The following is a 22629-nucleotide window of genomic DNA, read 5'->3' as shown; positions in this document are numbered from 1 at the left end:
GTTAGCATTTCCCTAATGCTATATGGTTATTGGAATAATTGTTCATGTACTAATTTACTAGATTCCTTCCGTGTTTCATAAAACTACTTAAGCATCAATATGTTATGGCAGTAAAGTGTGGAGATATTCAGGCTATTCATATTGTTTCTTATTATTGTTTCTTATTTCTTATTGGATTCTTATTTTGTTTCCACATTTTGTTAAATAAACTTCTCCCAAAAGTCCAGTACCACTTAAAATCCAAAAACCCTCTTTCAAGATATGAGACTATAAGTAGATTGTGTCAGTTAATTAGAAAAAGCCAAAACTTCTCAAATAACACTATATGTTGCCAACACATCTGAATTATAGCTTGGTTTTGGCCATCAGGGATCTATCCAAACTTAAATTTCTGTCAATCATTTCTTTTTGTAAAACACAGCCCAGGGCTTTCTCTCAAATTGTCTGTTTTCTTATGAGATTTGCCTCATATTATGTGTCAGATGAATCCTGAAATGCTTTCCCTTTATATTTTACAGATCTTATTGTTGATGCATTGGTTAACCAATGGGATATCATGGCACTGATATATATACATGTACATGGAACCGAATTGTTAAAAAATAAGTAAAGCAGGAAACTGGTGTCAGGGGTATGATTAAGATTTATTTCCTTTTGAAAATATACCCATAAATTTGTCATATGAAAACAACTATACAACCTTAAACAATTTATCACAACAGGATCACACAAATTTACCCCCATTTCCCTGCATTATAAAGAATTGCCCTTAATAAGTGTACTGCTTTTTCTAAACATTTAAAAACAATGTCAATTCAAAACAAACCAAAAAATAACAATACAGGAAACCACTACAACTTTCAAAACAACCACCAATTAAATACCTAGAACACCCCCCAGGAAGAATCTGGACACACTGACGTTAAGTGGTGCGATCAAAGGGAAATGAGAGAGGAGGGGGAAACACATAAATCTGAGGAGCTCTACTTGATCGTGCCCAAAGAAGACGTCGGCCAGTAAATCTAAGCCATTGTGTCTAGCCACAATCTTTTTTATATCATATCGAGGGATTTGTCTGGCAGTAAAATCTAGCCGTGATTTATTGTCTTATAAGATGGGTTTAACTTGCTCCGTCTGTGGCTGGAAGCCGTTTTCAGAATAAAAAATTGTGGCCACTGTTGTTTGTCAGAGAAAAATCAACAGAAGAACAAAAAAAAAAAGTGTTGTTTTGCCTAAAACGGAATAAAGTTCCAGGTTTGCATCCCCTTAAATTTATTAAAAATAAAAAAAAAATCCCCCAACCCCCACCCCCTAATGTAGAAGTCATTCCTGGGGGACAACACCCTACATTTAAGGTTATGCAGCATTTCATTAGAATGGAGCAAGTATGATTTTGCATACAAACATAGATAATTCTCAGTTTTCATCAAATGTTGTTACAATACTCCAAAAAAATAAAGTTTGAACAATCTTGGAAAAAAAAAATGCTTAGGACCCCAACCGTTTGTTTTGACTGTCCCATCCCACGAGAAAGGCAATGCGTGCACATGCACAACGAGACACACAAATGCACAGTGGTGCACGCTCACACACTCCCACGGACACACACCTTTCACACTGCAGCTATGACGGGTGTGACACAATTAAGTGCGGACATGTTGCAGTGACGACTGCTGCACTGCCACTCAAGATGCCCCCTGTCACTTCCAGTGGCTCCCTCCTTCACCTTGATGTCATGGTAAGGTTGAAGATATCATTAGTCATCACATCACCACTGAACCTCATGCCAAGTGCAACACCATATCACTCCCATATTGATATGTTGAATATAGTATGATACTCAGTGTACTGTATGAGAACATTATTTCATATCAACACGTCCACGGTTTCATATATCACTTTTATAGTCACATGTCCACTTTATCACTAGATCACCGTCATATTGACACCCACTATAATAAAACATCACTTTCGTTTTTCACAAATCCACTTTGTCGTGAAAGAAAAATACTTGTTTTTTTCAGCCGATACATCTGCACCGTGATGTGTGCATCGGCCTGCTCCCATTTTAAATCATTTTCATGTTGACTCGCCGTGGGCCGCTCGTCTCGGCCACATCTGCAGCTGCCCCATTGGATTTACGGGGTACATACTCGATGTCAAAGTTGTTCCTGTGGCGTCCTTTCCCGCGGCTCCAGGCAAAGAGCAACAGGAAGCAGAAGACAACCACGCCTAAGAAGGACAGGCAACCCATAGCTGTTGATATGATGATAGTCTTTATGTCTATGGGGACTGTCATGTTGTACAGTACTGTTCCATTTCCCCACGTGCTGTTGGAGTCTGCCAGATAGTTTGAGCTCCGGTTGTTATAGTGAAACCTGTCCATCAGGCCCATACTCTTCACATTTAAGGAAGCAGACAGGCTGGCGTTGCCAGCAGGGTTGCTGGCGATACACAAATACTGTCCAGTGTCATGAAGCTCTGCTGCCTTGATCTCCAGAGTGCCGTCTGGCTGGACTTCTACCCTGCCAATGCTTTTTGTCGAGATGTAACGTCTGTGGGGTGTAATCCAAACCACAGAGGGTCGAGGTGCACCCTCTGCAGTGCAGCTCAGACGAGCCGGCTGACCCTCGTCAGCCACCATCAGCTGTGTCATGTTGGACCTAATCCGTGGCTTGGTGCAGGTCATGTACCTGGAGACTAAAGGTTCCTTAAGTTCGCGGAGAATTTTCCCCATTAGATGCTTGGGTGCGCTGCACTCAGGCTGCATATCCAGAATCTGCAGAGAAGGAGGCTTGTGGCTACTGAGCAGCCAAAGCAATCTACAGTCGCACACTAATGGGTTTCCACCCAAACAAAGCCTCTGCAAGGTGTCTGGTGAGGCAAACACTGCCCTCTCTAGAGAGTCTAGGCGGTTTTGTGATACATCCAGTAGTTGCAGAGATTTAAGGCCCACAAAAGCAAAGGGCTCTATTGAAACCAGCTGAGCTCCCTGGAGGCGGAGCTCCATTAGGTATGGAAGCTGGCCCAGTACTCCTTGGTGAATATGCTGGATGCGGCAGTGGGACAGATTAAGGTGTGTGAGGTAGGGCAGATTGGACAGTGCAGCACCGGGGAAGGCAGACAGGTTAGTGTTGGTTATGAACAATGATGTGAGATTGAGGCCATGCAGTGAGCGGGGTGGCAGTGAGTCCAGCCATATCCAGTAATCGATTTCCAGATGGCGAAGGCGAGGTAACCTTTTAAAAGAGAAAGGCTTGAGCAAACTAATGCTTAGGTAGCGCATGCGTAGTTCGACAAGATTATGAAGGTGTGCCAAAGCATCAGTGGGGACAACGGTGAGATTGGAGCGCTCCAGAGTCAAACTCTGAAGTCCAAGTAATCCTGTGAAGGCGCGCTGAGAGATAAAAACCAATTCATTATCACCAACCTCCAGAGATGTCAGCCTGCGGAGATCTTGGAAAGCATGATCCAGAAGAACCACAAGTCGATTGTGGCTGAGGTCAAGATAGGTGAGGTTGGTCAGCCCAGACAGCACGCCAGGAGGAACCATCTGAAGCACGTTACTGCGGAAACTAAGGGAGCGTAGAGCAAGTTGAAAACGAAATGAGCCAGGTTCGACTGCGCTGATGAGGTTGTCGCTTAAATCCAGGTCCTCCAACTGGAGGAATGAAGAGAAGTTGTCTGGCGTGATTATGCGCAGCTTGTTCTTGCTGAGGTCCAGCATTCGTGTCTCGATGGGTATGCCTTCAGGGATGCTGGGCAGGCGTTTGCGGTGGCAACTGACCGACTTGGTCTGGGGAGAACACTCACACCGAGCTGGGCAGCTCAGGGCCGAGTTCACCAGAAGGAGAAGTAGCAAAGCCCCACCCAGGAAGAGGTGGCGGTGGTGCGGGGTCGGATGTCTCATGTCTCTTTTACCCACGTTGCCCTCTGTCATGGCACAACTTCTCTCCTATATGCCGCACCATTACGAACAAGCCCTACAAGACACAAAACATGAACAAGAAATTAGTTCAGCCTTTTAGTTAGGTTGTCTGCACCTCCCCCTTAACCTTGGTACATTCTGAACCTCTTACACTTTGTGTCAACTTAAACTGCCAAGTCTTTTCTTCTATTTTAATGAGCTGTAGCTTTTCCTAGCAAAGTGGATGTAATGGAATTTAAGTCGCAGCAAGGTGACACAAAGCAAGAAATAGAAATATCAGCTGCAGAAAAATGTGGTCGTTCATCACAGCATTGGAACAAAAGGTTGCAGGCTAAGTGGGGATGTTTTACGAGGATGGAGGATGTTTCAGGCTGATGGCGAGAAATGACCCTCGGGATATTGCTGTGAGGCGAAATGCCCGAGTGGATTTGTCGGTGCAGAGAGTGTGTGACAGTTCTGCATCACGGATAAATAAGGGTGCGTGTTTGTGTGTTGCCAAGGGGGTGTGGTAGGGACTGGGAAAAAAAGTGTTACAAGTAAAACCCAAACTAAATAGGAAATGATGCGACAGCTTGAGCTCCCTGCCATAATTGAGCCCACAGAGTTTACGGCATGTTTGCCAACAGACATAACCCCTTCAAGATATATTGAATCAAACATATATCAACAAGTAATTAACATAATGACTCATCTCATTCAGTCACTAATGTATCTCAGCATATTCTAAGTATACATTTTCATCTATTTATATTTTTTCTGATATAACAAAAAAAAAGACCTTTTGCTTCAGCCTTGCATTTTCTCAATATTTTGTTTTGATCGGTCCAATAATTACATTATATTAAGAAATGATTCACTTTATGTGTGAACATAAGGGTATTAATGTCTACAATCTGTACATACTTAGCAGTTGTTTTCTCCATAATTTCTTGTGGATTCTCCTCGTTTACACTGAGGCAGAACTTTAGCTCTCAGCCAGTGAACAGGGGGTTTATTGAGGAGAAGAAGCAATAACTGCAGGGTAATGAGACAGCTGTGGAGTTTAATTGTAAAACCTTATGGTCTCACAGAGCTGAGCATCTCCACCACAGAGAAAGACACAGCCCTTAACACGAAAACACCTTCCAGCAGCTACAGGTTGTTGAATTGACAGATTGGATGTGTAGACGGAGAGCCGCACCATAATTGCCTCATTACCCGAAAAATCTGCATTCTGCTCATGGCTACCTTTGCCGATTAGGAGTGCAAAGCAGAAGACACATGTGGGATCAGTGGAAATGTTAATGCGCTACGGAAAAGAAAAATGCCAGATATTGAGAAAGGCACCTTTACAAAGCTTTGCCACCGCACAGAGCTCAAAAAAGCAAAACCTTGCAGATGACGAGCACGCAGATGCGCACATCTGGCTTTGATAGCAAAAGTGAGTGACATTCAGAAACTAAGCTGAGATGAGGCGGAAGGAGCAGCGTGCGCTCACGCTTTCTCATTCCCACAGCACTTACCCATCTACCCGGCTCATCAGCTGCAGCGCATGCACCTCCACATCGCTCCTTGTCTCCGTCTAGTCTTTCTAACGCTCTTTTATCTTGCAGTCTTTCCGTGCGAACATCTTCCCCCTAACTCCTTCTCCCTCCACGATCCTCTTGCCTGGCCAGGCGAAAGATCCAGTCCGTTCATCAGTCCCTGCAGACTGGGGTTTTTTTTATCGATCGCAGCGCAGACACATCAGATGCCAGCAATGTAGCCTTTAACAAAGAGCAGGCCGTTGCCACAGCAACTACAAACCCTGACTCCCATCCGCTCTGTTTAGTGTGCCAATCAAATCAATGGCAAAAAAAAAAAAAAGGAACAGAGGAAGAAAAATAACTAATTTGTATTTTCAAGTTTTCGTGGTTGCCTTTTATTTTATTCGGCGAATTTCACCCCATTGATAAGGAGCACCTACTTTTAGGTGCCGTCAAGCAGAGATAGCCATGCTATTTGTTGACCTGTCTCGTCACCCATCCGTCCCATTCTCTGGTAACTATTTCTGTCTCTCTACCTTATTATCCATCCACTTTGCCACTTCTGTCTTTGGGTATTTATCAGTCTGCCTTCACCTGTCAGCCCCTCTTCCTCGCTGCCTCTCTGTTCAATAATTACACTCCAGTTGTCTGCTGCTGCAGTGGACAGCAGGACTGGCGATGTGTTAGAGAGTTGTGTCTCAGCCAGGAAGCCACGCCGAGGCAGTTTACATCATCGTAAAACCACTATCACCACCTTGTGTGTCATTCAAGCTCATTTTAGATAAAGCCTTTTGGCAGTTTCTCAGCTTTCTCTGTAATAATAAGAGAACAGGACTTCAGAAAAACAGAGGCTTTCTGATTATGCTGAACAACAATATTTATTTAACAAGCTTTCAAACCAGTTTTTTCCCCACTTTTAAAATCAGAAGACAACACGAAGAAGGGCAAAAAAGAAATCATCTTACCAATTGGAGGACTAAACTTGCTTCTAATTTTACCAACAGCTAATTCTTCCTGACGGCTTACTTTAGATAAACACTTATAATTTACATATTTAGGAATTAGCACCAAATAATCGTAATAAAAAACAAAGAGAAATTAACGTAAATTTACAAGCAGTAATGCAGTTGGAACATAGACTTTGGTTATGTCTGAATTCCTTCCCTACTCACTACATAGTGCACTATATATAGTGTTTTGATGAGCCCAGAGAGTGGGCCTGCACTATATATAGTGCACTATATATAGTGTTTTGATGAGCCCACAGAGTGGGCCTGCACTATATATAGTGCACTATATATAGTGTTTTGATGAGCCCACAGAGTGGGCCTGCACTATATGTAGTGCACTATGTAGTGTGTTCGCCATTTATTCGTGCTGTCCGAATCTACAATTTCAAAATTGAGTGCTCTAGAAATTTCCCTGAAGTATCAGAGAAAAACCAGTGTGTGTCGATTCTCACTACATTGGCGAATACAGACCACAATGCATTGTGTTTGAACAATTTTTGCAAAGAAAATGTATTTTTTTTTTACTAAACATCAACCTTTTCACCTTCATAAGACACTGGATTCATAAATGTTTGTTGAAAAACGGTCATATCAGTGAGATTTTCAGTTAGTGAAATTGATGACATCATGCTTGCATTTAAAAAAAAAAAAAAAAAAGAAGTAGTGGGCATCCAAATTGCTTTTAAAATCCAGGGCACTTCATAGTTTTTTTAGTAGCACTATATAGTTTTTTTAGTAGTTAAGGAGTAGGGTGGGAATTCTGATACAGCCTATATGTTCTCAAACAAACATCTTAGCGAGTTTAGCTAACAGGCTAACAGATTTGCATATTTAAAACCAATCTGGAGAAACTAAACGTTACAAATCCCTTAAATGACCACCTAAAGTCTGGCTTTAGAACTCCTATATTAAAAGTTTACACAAAAAATAGGTATATATATATATGTATATGTACATAAATATAGATATATATATTTATTGCTCCAGTCAAAATGGCCGTGTCACTTGAAGGAAGCTTCAGCAGGTTTCTTTTTTTTTATATGTCGCTCTAACAAAAAACGTTTTCTGAAAAATGGACAGCAAGTTCAACTTAATGGATTTTTAGTGCTAGGCCTTTAAGAAACTTGACCTTATATTTATAAATTAGTGATGTGAATTTAGAAATGCTAGTCACATGGGCAACATGATTAGTCTGCTAGCTTATATCCTAGAGAAAAATATTTTGGAGCTCTTTCTTTCGGAGAAAGGTGTGCAACCTTTAATTTTGTACAAAATGTATTTAAAAAACTCAAGAAAATGTTTCAATCAAAGTTCTTTGAAACCGACTGACTCCGATGAAAACTGAGTTTTGAATATGTTCTTGTAGCATCTTTGTCATGATGGACATATTAAAAAAATTAAGATTAAAATTGCATTTCTGCATATTTCTCTACTCAAACCTTTAAAACAGAGTGGTTAAACGTTGAAAAAAAAATCCTCAATGATAGAAATAGCTGAGATTAAACTTTTATTGGGCTATCATCTTGAAATCATTAAGAGACCTTTTCTAATTTCAGTTTGACTCTGCACTAAAAGTGGCCACTTTAGAGCTGTGGTGCCCACAGCCGTACCCCGGTTTGACTCCTGTGGAGCATTTTCATGTCTGTAGAGACGGCTCTTCACTCTATCTGAGAGCTTAAATGTCCTTCAGAAACACTTACACGGAAAATATTCAAAAGCTCATAGAATCCAAGTATAGGTTTCTCAAAAAACTCATCAGCTTGAGAGTTTTAAATTTGGTTCGGAATTAGCTTAAACCACTGCAAAAACAGTAAAAAGTATCTGGAGGGTAGAGTGAGAGTCCATGAGAAAAAAAAATACAACACAAAACACAGATAAGCAAGGGATGAGGAGGATGTGGATGGTAAAATGACGAAAGCAGCACTGAGAAGATTAGATAAAGCCCCCTCTTTCCATAATCTGACAGTGATTTCTAAAATGTTTTTAACAGAGTCAAGCTTAAAAAACTGATTAAAGCTCTTCTCGGTAATGCTTCAGCAATTATCTGTGATTTAAATCTGCGAAGATTACCATTAAAACTTTTCATTTTCACACTACAAACCAAATTTATGGTCATTGTTAGACACAAAGTGAATACTGGAGGCTGAGAAAAGCTTGATTGGACCGTGTCACTAGATTTTTAAAGCCGCTGTAAAATTGAGTTACATTATCGACGACCAAGAAAGCAACTTCAAATTGGTAATAAACGTCATTGACAGAAAGCATGCAGGACACCTAGTTTTTTGCTCTAATGTGGAAAGTAAATCAAGCATTTTTTTTTGCTCCATAACAAGTTTATGTAGTAATGGACGGATAGGTGTGCAACAATTAAATTCATATGATTGTGGTGCAGAGCAATTTCTCCATAAATCTATTTGCTTCCTGTCAGACTTCAATATGAGCTCTGGATTCATTTATAGAACAGTAATTGTTTTGCATCTCACTACTCCGAGAATGGCTTTATTGCATACTTTACATGTGTTTTTTCTGTTATACAGGGGAGATATAAAGGTTGTATAGGCTTGCATTTGTCACTTAAAATCACTGGAAGCATCAGGCAGAGCACATTTTTTTATTTGTCTCCTTGTTTCCTCTGTTGCTCTGCTTTTGTTTTTTACATATTTTAATAATGCTGTTATTTCATATCCCAGAGTTCTTGTGCTCAGATTATTCTGAAATGGTAAACACAAAACACATTGCATGAAAATCTGTCTAAAAGCAGTGCAAGAATATACAAACGTGCACGTTAATAAAGCAACCATTTTTTCATTTAGTTCTAAACTCTGTTAGTACAACAAATATGAAACACTATTTGAATTGTTATATACTGTTTAAAGACCAACTCAAATCAAAATTGCTTTTTTTTAATTTTATTTACATGTTCTTGTGACATTTTTCTGATAATGGAGGACATACATAGAGAAAATTCAGCTTAAAATTGCAATTTTGAGTATTTCTTTGTTTAAATGGCTGTCAATCAGGGGCAGATGAAAGCGATTGTATTTGTGACATAGAAAATATGCTGGGCTGCTCTCAGAAATGTGAAAGGGAAGGGCAGGCAGGGTTGCTCTGCGCCAACAGTCCTGCCCCCATTTCAGAGGCGAATTTTTAAGGAACTACTGCTGCTCTGCAGAAACTAGGACCTAAAAACGAAATGATTTTTTTTTTTTTGGTTTTAGCAAAAAATAGCATAATCATAATTAAAACATCACTAAGAACACTTTTAAAATCGATCAAAAGATGATCGAGAGGGACTTTAGGAAACCAATATGTACAAATATGTGTAATAAGGTAGTGAAAAAAGATTTCTAACTCCTGAGACGTCTGGGATGTGAAATGTGCAAAACAAAGAGGACCACTTCTAAAAAGGTCTCCTTTTATGATAGCCAGAGCTCTGTAATGATAATTTGCTCACCACAAATACTGACAAATCAAATGCATGTTCTATGCTGGGAATAGTATCTTTTTGCACTCTCCATTCTGCAGAGAATAAAATGTCAGCAGAGTTTGCTGTTGGGATTTGGAAGTGGGGATGAGTTCTTCTGGGCTAATTACAGCTTTTGCATTCAAACTCCACCAATTAAGCAGCTTCTCTCTGCTTCACCGGTCACGTTTCCTCTGAAGCGGTGGCCCGTTGAGCCGTCACCAGCCTATCCGGTCCTCTGCCATCTTTTAGCATGGTGTCTGTCTGAATTCTATGCCGTGCACACGTGATGTGGCTTCACCCTACAAAAAAAAAAGTTTTTTTGTGTGTGTGTGTGGGGAGGTGGTGTGTGTGTGTGTGTGTGTGTGTGTGTGTGTGTGGGGGGGTGGGGGTGGGGGGGGGGGGGTAATGGGAGTGTGGCGCAGCCTCACTGATGTTGGTGTGTGACAGTCTCAGTGCCATGGTGCAGTTTGAACACCTTGAGCCGCTTTGCCATTCTCATCATTTTTTTGTCGCTCGTTAACGTTACTACGAACGCAATCACTCTGTTTGACCACATGGTGGCAGTATCAACACCCCATGTTGGACTCCCTCCAGGTAAAGTGATGTAGAAGTTTGTCTGTATATAACTGCAGCAGAACAACATTTTTGGTACATTTAAAAGGAGAATAGCAAAAACTTGAAGTTAGAACCTAAAATGTTCTGTTAATAAAATGTTTCAGACAAGATTCTATGGAATCATCTATATCTATCTATATACCCAGGCTGTGTCCCACCAAAGTGGGGGTAGCCTAGACAGGGCACACATTCTTAACTCCCTCCTTCTCTTCCCCAAACCCTCCTCCTTCAGTGTGCGTGTGTGTGTGACTGGTCTAAGGCCTGGTCTGAGCCACACCACACTGCACCAGGGTCAGCTGCACAGCCCGGTGTGGGTACCTCCACAGCAGGGCCTCAGCCAGGGCTGACCTCAGACCTCTACCACACCCATCCATTCATTCATACACAAACTCTCTCCACCCATCTCTGTCCTGAGCAGCCTCTCTCCCCTGCACCACAGTCATCCCTCTTGCATTTAGCACTCTTTTTACCCCCTCTGTCCATCCCATTCACGGTCTTCCTCTCATTCTCACTCCACTCACATCAGATTCGTATACCTTTTTCACCAATCGCTCCCTTTCCATTCTTTCAACGTGGAATCATAAAGCATTAAATATCAGAAGGACAAATTAAAATTATTTGTAATTTAGTAATTCAAAGGAAAGACTTTTAAACAGAATAAGCAAATTTTCTGACCTCCATAAATCTAGAATTTAGACATTTTGCTGGAAAACTAGCACCACCAGTACGATGAGCACCTTTCTAAGAGAAAAGAGCCTCAGCTCTTGAAACAGTGTACCTAAACATTTTAAGGAGATTCAAAAGTGTGTTTAGTACGGTGGCCCTGAAGTGCAAATCACAACAACAAATCACTCAACACAAAAACATTTTAGAAATCAAAACAAAGTTTTATTTGCAGTGTGAATCATTAATGTCCACAACCTAATAAAGGTTTTATGAATCATCAATCAGTGATGTCTAGGTTTCAGTAAAAAAGAAAAAAGAAATGGGAAGACAAAAATAATTTCCAGATATCAAAATAATATGTAGAAAAACAAAACAAAAGAAGAAATTGGTTATTGAGTTTCATTTTTAAATCTTTTATTTTGATTTGTGGAAATTACTTTTGTTTTCCAAAACGTTTCGTTTTTTTGGAATTGTGTTTCAGTTGCTGCAATTTTGCCACAATAAAGTGCCTTTAAAGTGCTTTTTAAATGTTAATTAATTTTCATTTTTAATATGTTTTTGTGTTGAGCGATTGTTGATGTGATCAGCAGTTCAGGACCACCTTAATTTAGCATATAGAAAGGACTTTTAGGATTTTAAAAATGCAAGTAAATGTTAAATATAAAGTAGGCTGCACATAGAGAATCTTGAGCGATAAGCATGATTCATAGTTGATCCACCTTTTTCAATATTAGACACACGAGCTCTGCAGGGAGGCCAGTGAAGCCGGTGCTTCCAACGTCTATCAAGCACTGCTGCTGTAAGTCGTGCAGAATGAGGCTTGGAATTGTGCTCCTGAGATGAGCACAGACCTCCCAGGCAAAAACAGGTCTTGCTAGTAGCAAGACCCACTTTGAATTACAATTGTGCATCAGTGATACCTTCATAGACATGTAAGCCACTAATGTAATAATTACTCATACCCCTAACAAGACAAATAAGAAGTTAATAAAAGTATAGAACTATCTTTTATTTAATGAAAAAAAAACCAATGAATATTGTCTTTCAGTCATTTCACACTGCAGTGTTGTTCACTTGTTAGAATTCATCTAAAAGAAAAGGACCAAAGACATTTAATGAATGTAAGTCTCTGCAGCAGAACCAAATTTGAAACCTTCCCTGCTAGTCCTTTCAGGGAACAGACGCCACAAGCTGATGAACCATCTGGGAAGTTATTGTTGCAAAGTGCCTGGCCACAGACAGACGCTTTAAAACAATGATGGGGAAAATGATTGGGTCGATGGGCTGGTGCGTGCCATCAATCACAGATAAACTGCAACCAATAAGACAAGTTAGCCAGATTCATTCATCAGAAATCAGCCGAAAACAAAAAACATATTTCACATGTAGTTGCACAAAAACATACTGTAGCTTGCCATCTCCCCCCAGAAAAAAAGAGAACTCATCAAATACTCTTATTTTGAAGAGCCCATCGTGCATGTTTTTGAAAAGTGAGTCGACCCCTTACTTCTTGAAAGCCTTTTGTTAATTTAAATCTGTGAGAAGCAACAAACTGCCTGATTATACAGTAAGCTTTTCTGCACTTTAAGGAATGAGGCAACTGCAAGAAAAACAGCAGACTACATAAATAAAGCAGATTTTGATGATATTTATCATTGAGAGGCTAAACAAAAAATACATTTTCTAGGTGTTATTACTGGTAATTTTGACATAAATCCTAAGCAGCTCAGGTGAAACAACTGGTAGCTCTGAGTCACCATATGGACTAATAATTTTGGAGCTCCAAGAACAGAGTGGGTAGTTTTAACCCTTCTAGTGGCAATGAAAGCCGCTCACACATTGAAATTTAATCAAAGATTTACGCCCAAAAAATGTTTACATTTTTATCTCTTTGTAATATACATATCCCATTTGCTGTTGTGGAAATAACAGAGTGACAGTCCAACACAATTTTGTATTTGTCCTTAGGCCTTAGTTACAGGCACCCCTACGGGAAGAGGCTTTATGCGAAATGTTGAAGCGGTGCAAACCTTACTCCAGGCTTTTTTCTTTTACAGCTCTATTCCGATATATGAAAGACTTGATGTCATAGAATTCCAGCGGGAAACTTTCAACATTTGTTTAATGGTCGTGCATTTTGTCGATAGAGCCTGAAAACGGTTGTTAAAGCTAGCTACGTGTGAATGCAAGAAAACTAATGTTTCCATTGGCTTTTCATTGGAAGTTGCAGCTTGAATGCCAGGGGCATGCAAAGAGTACGCAAGGAGTATCATGTAAAACGCACTAACAGGCCTCTTGTGCATTGCGAAGGAGGGTGTGTGAAAAAAATGTAAAATCCATACGACATGCCCACGTCTCAGGTAGAAGTGTTCGCTACGACCTGGAGTTTGCAGCATGCCCGTTGAAATAAATGCCGGGGGTCTACGGCCATAAAATGTAGTACGGGCATCTTATGTGTCCTGTACACATTTGTCCATGCTTTTGCCCCCAGACAGCCTATATCCAGCTGTAAGTGCAGTTGTGACTAAGACTTTAGTGGTTTATCTTTATTTTGCTTTCACAAGGGTAACATTAGTAGCAGAATGGTTCAGATAACCCCAAGATATTGGATAAGCAAAAAACTCCTGGGTTTGATTTTGCTTATAAGAGCAAAAAAAGAGCACACAAATGTGTGTAAATAGTTGGACATATTTCCTCTGTTAAATGAACGCTAACTTTAAACTAAATACATAGATGCATTTTTGAAACGCCAGCTTGTGTGAATCACATGACAAATGATAGTTGTTTTCTGGCTGTATAGAAAAAGGATTTGACCACAATGAAGAGCAGAGACTTTAAAGGCTGCCTTGTAATGTTTGTGAGACTACAAAATGGATTCTTTTCATCATTTAATCTGTTATTTTTTTAATGTTTTACACTAATTTTTAATGTTGTTCAGTCTTTAGATATTTAATGGTTATACATATTCATAGAGTTGTAATAACTTCTTTTAACCCTTGTGCTATCTTAGATGACCCCACCCTTCCATTGACGTGTTCTCCCTACCATGACAAAGGTGGATAAAGGTGGAAAGATTTCATGTAATCCATGGACACCAGTGAAGATCACAAGAAAAAGAAAAAAAGGTTCACCGCACTGTCTAGTGGGTCTAGATGACCCAACTCCAGATAGTAAAGTGCCTAGGATAGCACAAGGGTTAAACTAAGTTTTCCAAAAATGTTGCCTTCCCCAACCAGCAGGATGCGCTACAGAGCGCTCTGTACCATTCCTTACAGCCAATCAACTCATGTGACTGATCTCCAAATTGATTTTGCGTCAGTCAAACCACAACCATTCCAAACATCAGGCCAGCCCACCCCTGAATGTTAACACAGACATGGTTTGTTAACATTCAGGGGTGGGCTGACCTGATGTTTCATGAGCAGCCGTGGTCGACTGAGCTCTCTACAGCTGACAGTTGCAATCCTTATTTGACTTAAACGGCTTAAACGTAATGTTGACTGACCAAATGGATTTTCTCACCAACATGTCATCGTAGGAGTCTGGAAAGCATCGAGCTGCTAAAAAGTCAGCTAAACTGTAAACGATGCAAATGCTGCAAAGCATGTCTGCAAAAGTCAGCCAGATTAGTCCAAACACCTCCAGTCTGGTTGATAAACTCAATTCACTGTGTTTCAAAGCTACTGAGCGATCCAAACTTTTCTATTTTTTTTCTTTTTACGGCTAAATGATGTGCAGTAGCACCATGCAAAGAAAACACTGGCCAAGAGCACAAAAAAGGGAGATCTGGTCGCAAAAGGAAAGAGCAGACTGAGGCGTGAGTGGTATTATTCATGAGTGACAGCGGAAGCTTCCTTCAAACCAGACTCATTTTTCCACAAAGAAACAAAGCAACTGCATGACTACACAACCAGTAGTCTTTACAGTTTTTCTGCTGGACTAAGCATCTCTCCCAGTGGAAAAGAAGATCACATTGTTGGACTCAATCCGTTTCAAAGCATCGGTATTGTTTAGGTAGTTATGTAATGAATTGTTTCAGGGTCTGTGTGTTTAGAGCTCTCCTCTAGAATTCTTAGCAGACATGGATGGTGGTTGTTCTTGAGAAATGAGTTAAAACGGCTTTAGGAGAACAGAGAGGCTCTGTCACCTGTGTTTGCTGTGTCTAAATGAGAACGCGACATTAAATTACAACATTAAACAAAAGGAAAAGTCTACAAAAATGTGACTCAGATGATAAACTTGCATAAAACCTTTTAGTAATGTGTTTTGGAAAAAAAAAAGTGTTTTATACACTCTAGAACTGTCAGAGTTCAATCAGAGGTAGTGAAAATGTGTACAATGTGCAAAATAAACAAATACATGAACGACTTGGCAAGTTTTTTATGACTTAATTTATTTGTGATGATACTACATTTTCCTCCACCTACAGTATTTATTTAAAAAATTGGAAATATGAATATATATTTTATGTGACAACGAAACACTTTTTTTTGTTATTTTAAAACTTTTCATTTAGTTGTTTCAGCAGGCTTGAGTACATACCATCTACAGATTTTACACTGGCAAAGGAGGTTTTGTTTAGTATGGTATGGTATGGTTTGGTATAGTATTGTCACACATCTAAACACACATCTCAACCGTCACGAAAAACACCAAAAAGGATTAGTGAGATCTTCTTTAAAAGACATGCAGCTCATAGTAAGGAACATCCCAGAAACCAACAAACTCGTGGCCCCCAAAATAACAAATTTCATGCCTTACCAACTGTTTTGGTTTGGCTTTAAGAAGACCTGAGGAGAATCTTCAATCTGTCCATGTCTGTCCTCCCTCAAACATTGGATTTGTTACTGACATGGAATAATTCATTTTTAAGAAGCAATATTCAAACTAGTAAAAAAAAAAGGTGTTTTAACCCAGTAAAGCCCACTCAATTTGTTTGGAATAAATATGTTTTTTAAACCATTATATTAAATTCATACAAAAAAGTTGTAATATGTTTTTATTTTAATGGGATAAAGATAATATTGGGTGTTGCATGTTGGGTGGAAGCAGACATTTGAAAATGAGCACTACTGCCCCTAGTGGAATGATGATGCATTACAAAGCAGAAAGGATGGAAGTTATATTCAGTGGGAAAATTTTGGATCATACTAATGCGATATGGGTCTCAGAAACGCATGCATAGAATATAAAACAAATGGTTGTATAGGGTCAAACAGGTAAAAGAAAAAAAATTCCAAATCAAATTTCCCAACAAAATAAATTGTGCCCATTTCAGTCGAATCTGGTCTCCCTAAATTCTTTTTTTCACCTGAACTCAGTGCAGTAATTTGAGCAAATATTTGTCTTTGACTTTTTTAATATAAAAATAAAAATGTTTCCATATTTTAATGGTCTTTTAATCTTTGACATGTCATAGATCTCCCTGATGAAGGGACAACAGTCAAATCATACAGGAATGCTCAGATTTTCTGCTGTTTGTGCCTAAAGTCTATGGTGCCTGATCTTTTACTCTATCTCTCCTGCCAGTTGTTGCTTATAGATCAGTGTTACTTGAAGGACAAGCACTATATTCAGTTTCTGTCTAATTTTAGTATCTGGAGGTGGAACTCATCCATTTTTCATGAAGCATGTAAACCATCACTGATAGGCCTTTCTCCAAAGGCAATTTTAATATTTTTGTTTCAGGGCAGTTTATCCCAAACCCTTAAGGTAATGTGTAATTTGATTTGCTGCAGGTCCTAAATTATATGAATGAAAATGACTTTATTAGTCCCAAGTTTTAGCAGGTTGCATTATATCCATGCAGGGCTTAGAGCAGCTATGGCAAGGGTCAGGATTATCTTCTGCTAAGCTTGTATGAAAGCTCAACAACCATATTAAAATCAATCCAGACAGCAGCGCATAGTGCAGAGGTTCTACTCAACTGGAGAAAATCTTCAACATGTGACTCGAGAAAGAAAGGAACTACTTCAACAAACCTCCAAACTTCTAGGCAAGTAATCAAACATGGCCTAATCTGTAGTGAAAATGAAAGATGAAGCACTTAAGTGGTGTAGTATAAAGATCAGAGACACATGCTGGAGAATATATCATAACACTCTCTTAAAAGCCACAAAATGTCAGCATAGATTAAATAACTGCATCTCCTCTAATGCTTTTTTGTTTCAGGTGAAGAGGTGGGATTCTGCAACTGTGCTTGTTTGGGAATTCTCCAACTTGAATTATATTATATCCAGAAAACTTAGATGGAAACTAATGCAAAAAAATATATATTAGTTGAAAAATAAGGGGGGGTGGGGGGTTACTGGTAACATGGTTGTTAAAGTGCCTATATTATGCTTTTCTCAAGACTTTCAGAGTAAACTATATTTATACAGATATAATATTTACCTTTGGCACACTAAAGAACAATGTCTTTTATGAAATATGAATTATTTTTGCAGCCAATTTTCCAACCCAGAAGTAAGACAGCTCGATCTATGAGGCACTGGTTTTCGCTCCTTGTGGGCCATGACGTCAACCTAGAGCTGGCCTATGCCGGCAGTATGTTTGTACATATAAAAGGAGAGAGTTTTGCTGATCATCGCTAGCTCCAGGGAGAAAGTGGGAGTTTGTGTTAGCCTGTGTGGCGCGTGCTGCTGGCAGCAGACTCTTCCTGGAAGGGGCTGACCCCTCACGTTCATACGTATGAAGGTGAGAATCTACTCTTTTTGTGGATTGGGAGGGGCTGGTGCTCAGAGAGAAGGTTTGAAGAAGAATACTAAGAGATGCGTGAATGGATCACAATGTTTTTGTGAGGAAAGAACTATGTGATATGCTTAAAAGCTCAAAAAGTTGCTTTTGTAAATATAGACCCTTTAAAATTTCAAAATCAAAAATATATATTTTTGAATGCCAAATTTACATTCAATAATAAAAGCAAAACAATCTAAGAGAGGAAACATATACTTAATTAGTAGGGGTGGCGTTCTGCACAACTTGAACAACAATACTTTTTAGATGTTTTTTAAAGCAACCAAACTCCTTGGACAAAGTGTAAAAGAAATAAATGTATATTTAAAAATTTCAAAAATAACTTTTGTAACCTATTTTGATCTCTACAGTGGATTAACAATCCCTATTTATAATATGACAATATTTTAAAATGGAATTTTTAACATTTGTTGAATTCTTATAATTTTTCTTTGTTTGGAGAATCAAGCACAGTTCATAAACTGGCTGTAAATATTGGCTGTATATATTTTTTAGCTTAACAGGAAAAAGCTGATTATCATCTGATCCTTCACATACTTTTTAAGATATAGTTCTTTAAAAAAGGGCTTGCGCCATCAAGTGGAGTATTACTTGCATTTACATTGCCTGTGACAGGGCCAGTGGGACCACTCCGGTTAAGTGGAATGGTTTTTATTTAAAACCACAAAGTTTTTAGGCACTTTAGCATTTGACAAGACCAGGGCTGTGGGTGCAAACATGTCTTTAAAGCCTTCATTGCAGGGTAATTTTTAAGCAGCACACATAGTTTAAGCAGATGTCCTCAACATGTCTTAGTAACAAAAAATTCTGATTGATTTATTAAATTTGTTACTTGTAATCTTCAAACTGTCATGGACGGGGAAATATCAGCATTTTTTAAAAATACATTAGCTAAATGGACATTTTTTTTACAATATACAACTAAGTGGTCATATCATATCCACCGACATTCAAACCTTTTACTGCAGTGATTTTTTTTTATTTTATGGGGTAAAAAAAATAGAAATAGCTAAATACAGATTGTATGCAATGGAGATGAAAGTCGAATAATTTAGTCCCCCTGTTAAATTCTTGGAAACCCACAGATGGACATTTGCAGGCTTCAGTTTCAACAAACAGAATATAAATTGCTTATTTGTTAGGAGCACATGTGCCATTTGGGTTTGGATGGAGCCAAGCTTGCTGTTTATGTTGAGCTATACCCCTAATAGATTTTACATAAGTGGTTCCCTTAAGTTTCCCCAAATGTCAATGCATTATTTTGACTTTTCACTGTGGTGCTGCTTGTATGCTATACACTTGCATATATTTTTTAGACAGTTTTTTAATGTCAGATCTCCTGAGCCTGTTCATTTCCCACATCCAGTCTTCTCATTAAGTCAGAAAAGATGAGTCATCTGTGTGAAAGGAAGGCTCACTGTTTACAATGCCTTAGTTACATCACAGTGCTAAAAATTAAGTGATTAATTAGTGCATGTTGAAAACGCCTTCCCAACGGATTTGAGGGTTCAAGAACAATGTCTCAGAGTGTCTGCAAAAACACTTTTCTATTTAAGAAATGAAAGCAACTGAAATGATCTGTTACTTGCTATTGCATTAGTTAACTAAACCAGATAAAGACAAACCATTGGCCTTTAGCATGAATGACAGGCTTAATTTAAAGTTTATCATCTAATATCTGCCTTGGAAAATTCTCTCCTTTTGACAGCTTTTATTCAAAATGCTCTTACAACAAAAGGTGCTTATGGGGGGGATATTGAAAACAACAACAACAACAAAAAACTAACTGGCACCTTATAGTGCAGAAAATACATTATTGTGTTCATGATCCCTGGATCTTTGTGTTCACACATTGTATATTAAACCCGAAACCTATTTTGCTTCCTTAGCAAAACATTTTTTTGAAATTGGGGTTCATACGTGGTGCTTTGCTCATAATATTCTTAAAGGTTTTGAATTTTGTCATTTTAAGCACATAACATAATATAAACTTTAAATCAGAAGAATGGACTTATTGCTGAGCCTTTCTGATCATTTTCCTGGATAGACTTTTAGTTAGCGTCATCTCATTCATCAGACCCTCAGTGAAGGATTAGGCAGTCCTCACTGGCACTGAATAATGTGGGAGGATTAGTACTTTTTCCTGTCACCAAATCAGTCTGACGGATTAGCAGTCCCCACTGTCACTCTGGAAATTTCCCTTTAGCTCCAAAGGAATTCAAGTCAGTGTGACGGCCAAGGTGACTTTGGACTGAAAACAGGAAGAATCTCTTTTTGTGTGTGTCAAAACCTTCTGGCAGAGTCTGGCACCAAGCTGTGCATGAACAGTGTTGGAACAATGTGACAGACCCATTAGGGGCAGCAGCCAGGTGAGCATAAGCACTGTGATTTCAGTGATGGGTGTTTAAGAAAAGTTCAGTTTTTGCAACATACTTTCTTTAATTGGCCGATAACAGACAAAACAATGTTTCAATATTTTAACCCTTTAACACCAGAGATGTCACCGGTGACCCCTGAATAACACAAACTCTTTGAAATATCGTAAGTCTATGACCTTTTACTTGGATCAGCTGATTCTGATACGAGAAAAGAGACTTTTCATATCAGCTTTGCATCAATATCAGCACATTATTAATGCAAAGTGTAACCGCTTTGCTTTGCGACAGAATCTGTTAATTTACATTTATTACGTAAACACTTTGCTATTGTAAAGTGTTGAATATCAGTGCAAAGCTGCTATTCTCTGCTTCAGAATCCACTGGAATTTCGTCAACTGCGTCAAAGGATGAAGAGTCATTGTTGGCGAAAAAATGTACAGCTTCTGTGTTAAAGGGTTAAGACATTTTTGCGATTAGTGTCTAAAATCTTCAGGTCAGGGTGCAATTTGATCTATTGTTAAAGGGTTTCCAGTGGTATTTTAATTATTATCATGCCGTTTTTAGTCAAAATAAAAAAAACCTGCTTCTCCAGAGCAGCAGCAGTTTATTAGAAATTCTCCTTTGATTTGTGGGCAGGACTGTTGGCCTGGAGCAACCCCACCCCTCTTCCCTTCCCTGTCAAGCTGCATTCTGGCCACATGTGGGGCATTCAAGAATGCGCCATATGCAGTTTCACGAACACTCATTCAGCTGGTGGTGTTCACACTGGGAGGGAGGGGCTTCTTCTTCTTTTTTGTTTTTTTTACTGTTTACTGGTGCTTGTCCACCACCTACAGTGGGACGAGGCTTGATGTGAAAAGTCAAAGTGATGCAAATCTTTCTCCAGCCTGTTTGTCTTCACCAGTCTGTTCCTATAAATGTCCATCGGTGTCATAATTAAAATGATTGTTCTGTTTGAAATTGTTCTGTTTGCCAATTAATTTTGTACAAAATCCATTGTTGTCACAACAGACCTTTGTCCTTTTCTACATCAGTGTCAACATCAAGTATATCATATCCCATCAAACAAATGGGGACAGGACTGGGAGAATATTTTGGAAGAATTGCAGTATAAGGAAGACAGGGTTCACTGTGAGGTTTCAACACTATCCTCCTTCCATCTATAATTCTGCTTTTGTCTGTGTTCTCACACAGTCTACATGATCACCTGCTGGGTGAAGTGGGGAAACTGCCCTGAGGCGCTAAATTCTTTGGGGCCCCAAACATTCCTAACTCCGTCATGTAGAGCTGTATACATGCGTCTAAAATAGCAGCAACTTTTCCTTTGATTATGCACCACTGAGGCTCCTATGGAAAATGTGCAGAATTTGGTTGTTTTCCTCTTACTTGTATGTGGATAAAAACTTAACTTGAGAATACATTATTGAGACTGGTCTTATGGAGTTAGGTATAACGTTACATGAGAGTCAATACATTAAAGTAAACTTTTTATGAGGTGATGCAATAATATACAGTACCTGTTTGTTTGAAGGATACACAAGACATTTTGAAGATATTGGACAATGCTTTTTATTGTATTAGTTCACCAACTGTGAAGGCTTAGAGCCAAAAATAATGTATTTTTTCTTGGAAGATGACCTAAAAAATGCTTTGCAGGGAAAACATGTTGACAAATCTTCTTAATTGCTGGTAGTATTTTTAAAAGACAAACATTTCTCATGAGATTAGATTTTTTGAAACGCAGCTGCAGTTAATCTTTTTAAGTATGAAGAACCGAAGTCTGGAAAATTTCCCTGATGCTCGTTCTTTTTCAGAGTGGCCATTCCCTTTGTAAGCTGCTGTCCACCGTTTATGTGTTTCTAACCTCCATAATGACAGACGCGTGGAGTTCAGCTTCTTAAGCCAAAGCTCCTCTCCTGTGATTTATTTGCAGAGGAACTGGAACAATTAATGTCGGAGTATGATGTTTGTAATTGGGCTTACTGAAAACCCAACTGAACCTGATTTGTGCACCTGCTACTTCATCTATTAAGATTCAAAATTTTATTTTCTAAAATATGGTTTTCTTTGTAATGCATGCATGTAGAAAACACTGAATTCCATTTAAGATATTGCCGTGTAGAATAACTTGTAGATGTAAAACCGCAGTGAGTCAATACAAAATTGCAGGTAAAGCTATATTTTCCATTTTTATGCTAAAACTAGGAAGTCAGAAAAATGTGCAAAGCCAATTTATTTCAGCTTCTTTAGCTCCTTCATAAAGAACAATGCTGACATCCAGCAGAATATGAACAAATTCATGTAT

The 22629-nt window shown here is 38.9% G+C and overlaps 1 protein-coding gene across 3 annotated transcripts in view; it reads right to left on the bottom strand.

Annotated features, from left to right (window-relative positions):
* Positions 1-625: 625 nt before the first annotated feature.
* The window catches only part of lingo2b (leucine rich repeat and Ig domain containing 2b), a 60574-nt gene continuing 38570 nt past the window's right edge, over positions 626-22629 (bottom strand). For 2 of the 3 annotated variants that reach the window (XM_011490611.3, XM_011490613.3), the window contains one exon: positions 626-3983. In XM_011490611.3, coding sequence (XP_011488913.1) covers positions 2069-3940 — 1872 coding nt within the window. In that variant the 5' untranslated portion in view covers positions 3941-3983 and the 3' untranslated portion in view covers positions 626-2068. Of the gene's footprint in view, positions 3984-5430; positions 5726-22629 lie in introns of those variants that run through there. The other variant, XM_004082654.5, reaches the window with a different exon arrangement.

The sequence above is a fragment of the Oryzias latipes genome, chromosome 22 (assembly GCF_053564925.1).
Source record: "Oryzias latipes strain Hd-rR chromosome 22, Olatipes_Hd-rR_3.1".
Lineage (NCBI taxonomy): Eukaryota > Metazoa > Chordata > Actinopteri > Beloniformes > Adrianichthyidae > Oryzias > Oryzias latipes.
This window is presented reverse-complemented; position numbering and strand designations above follow the sequence as displayed.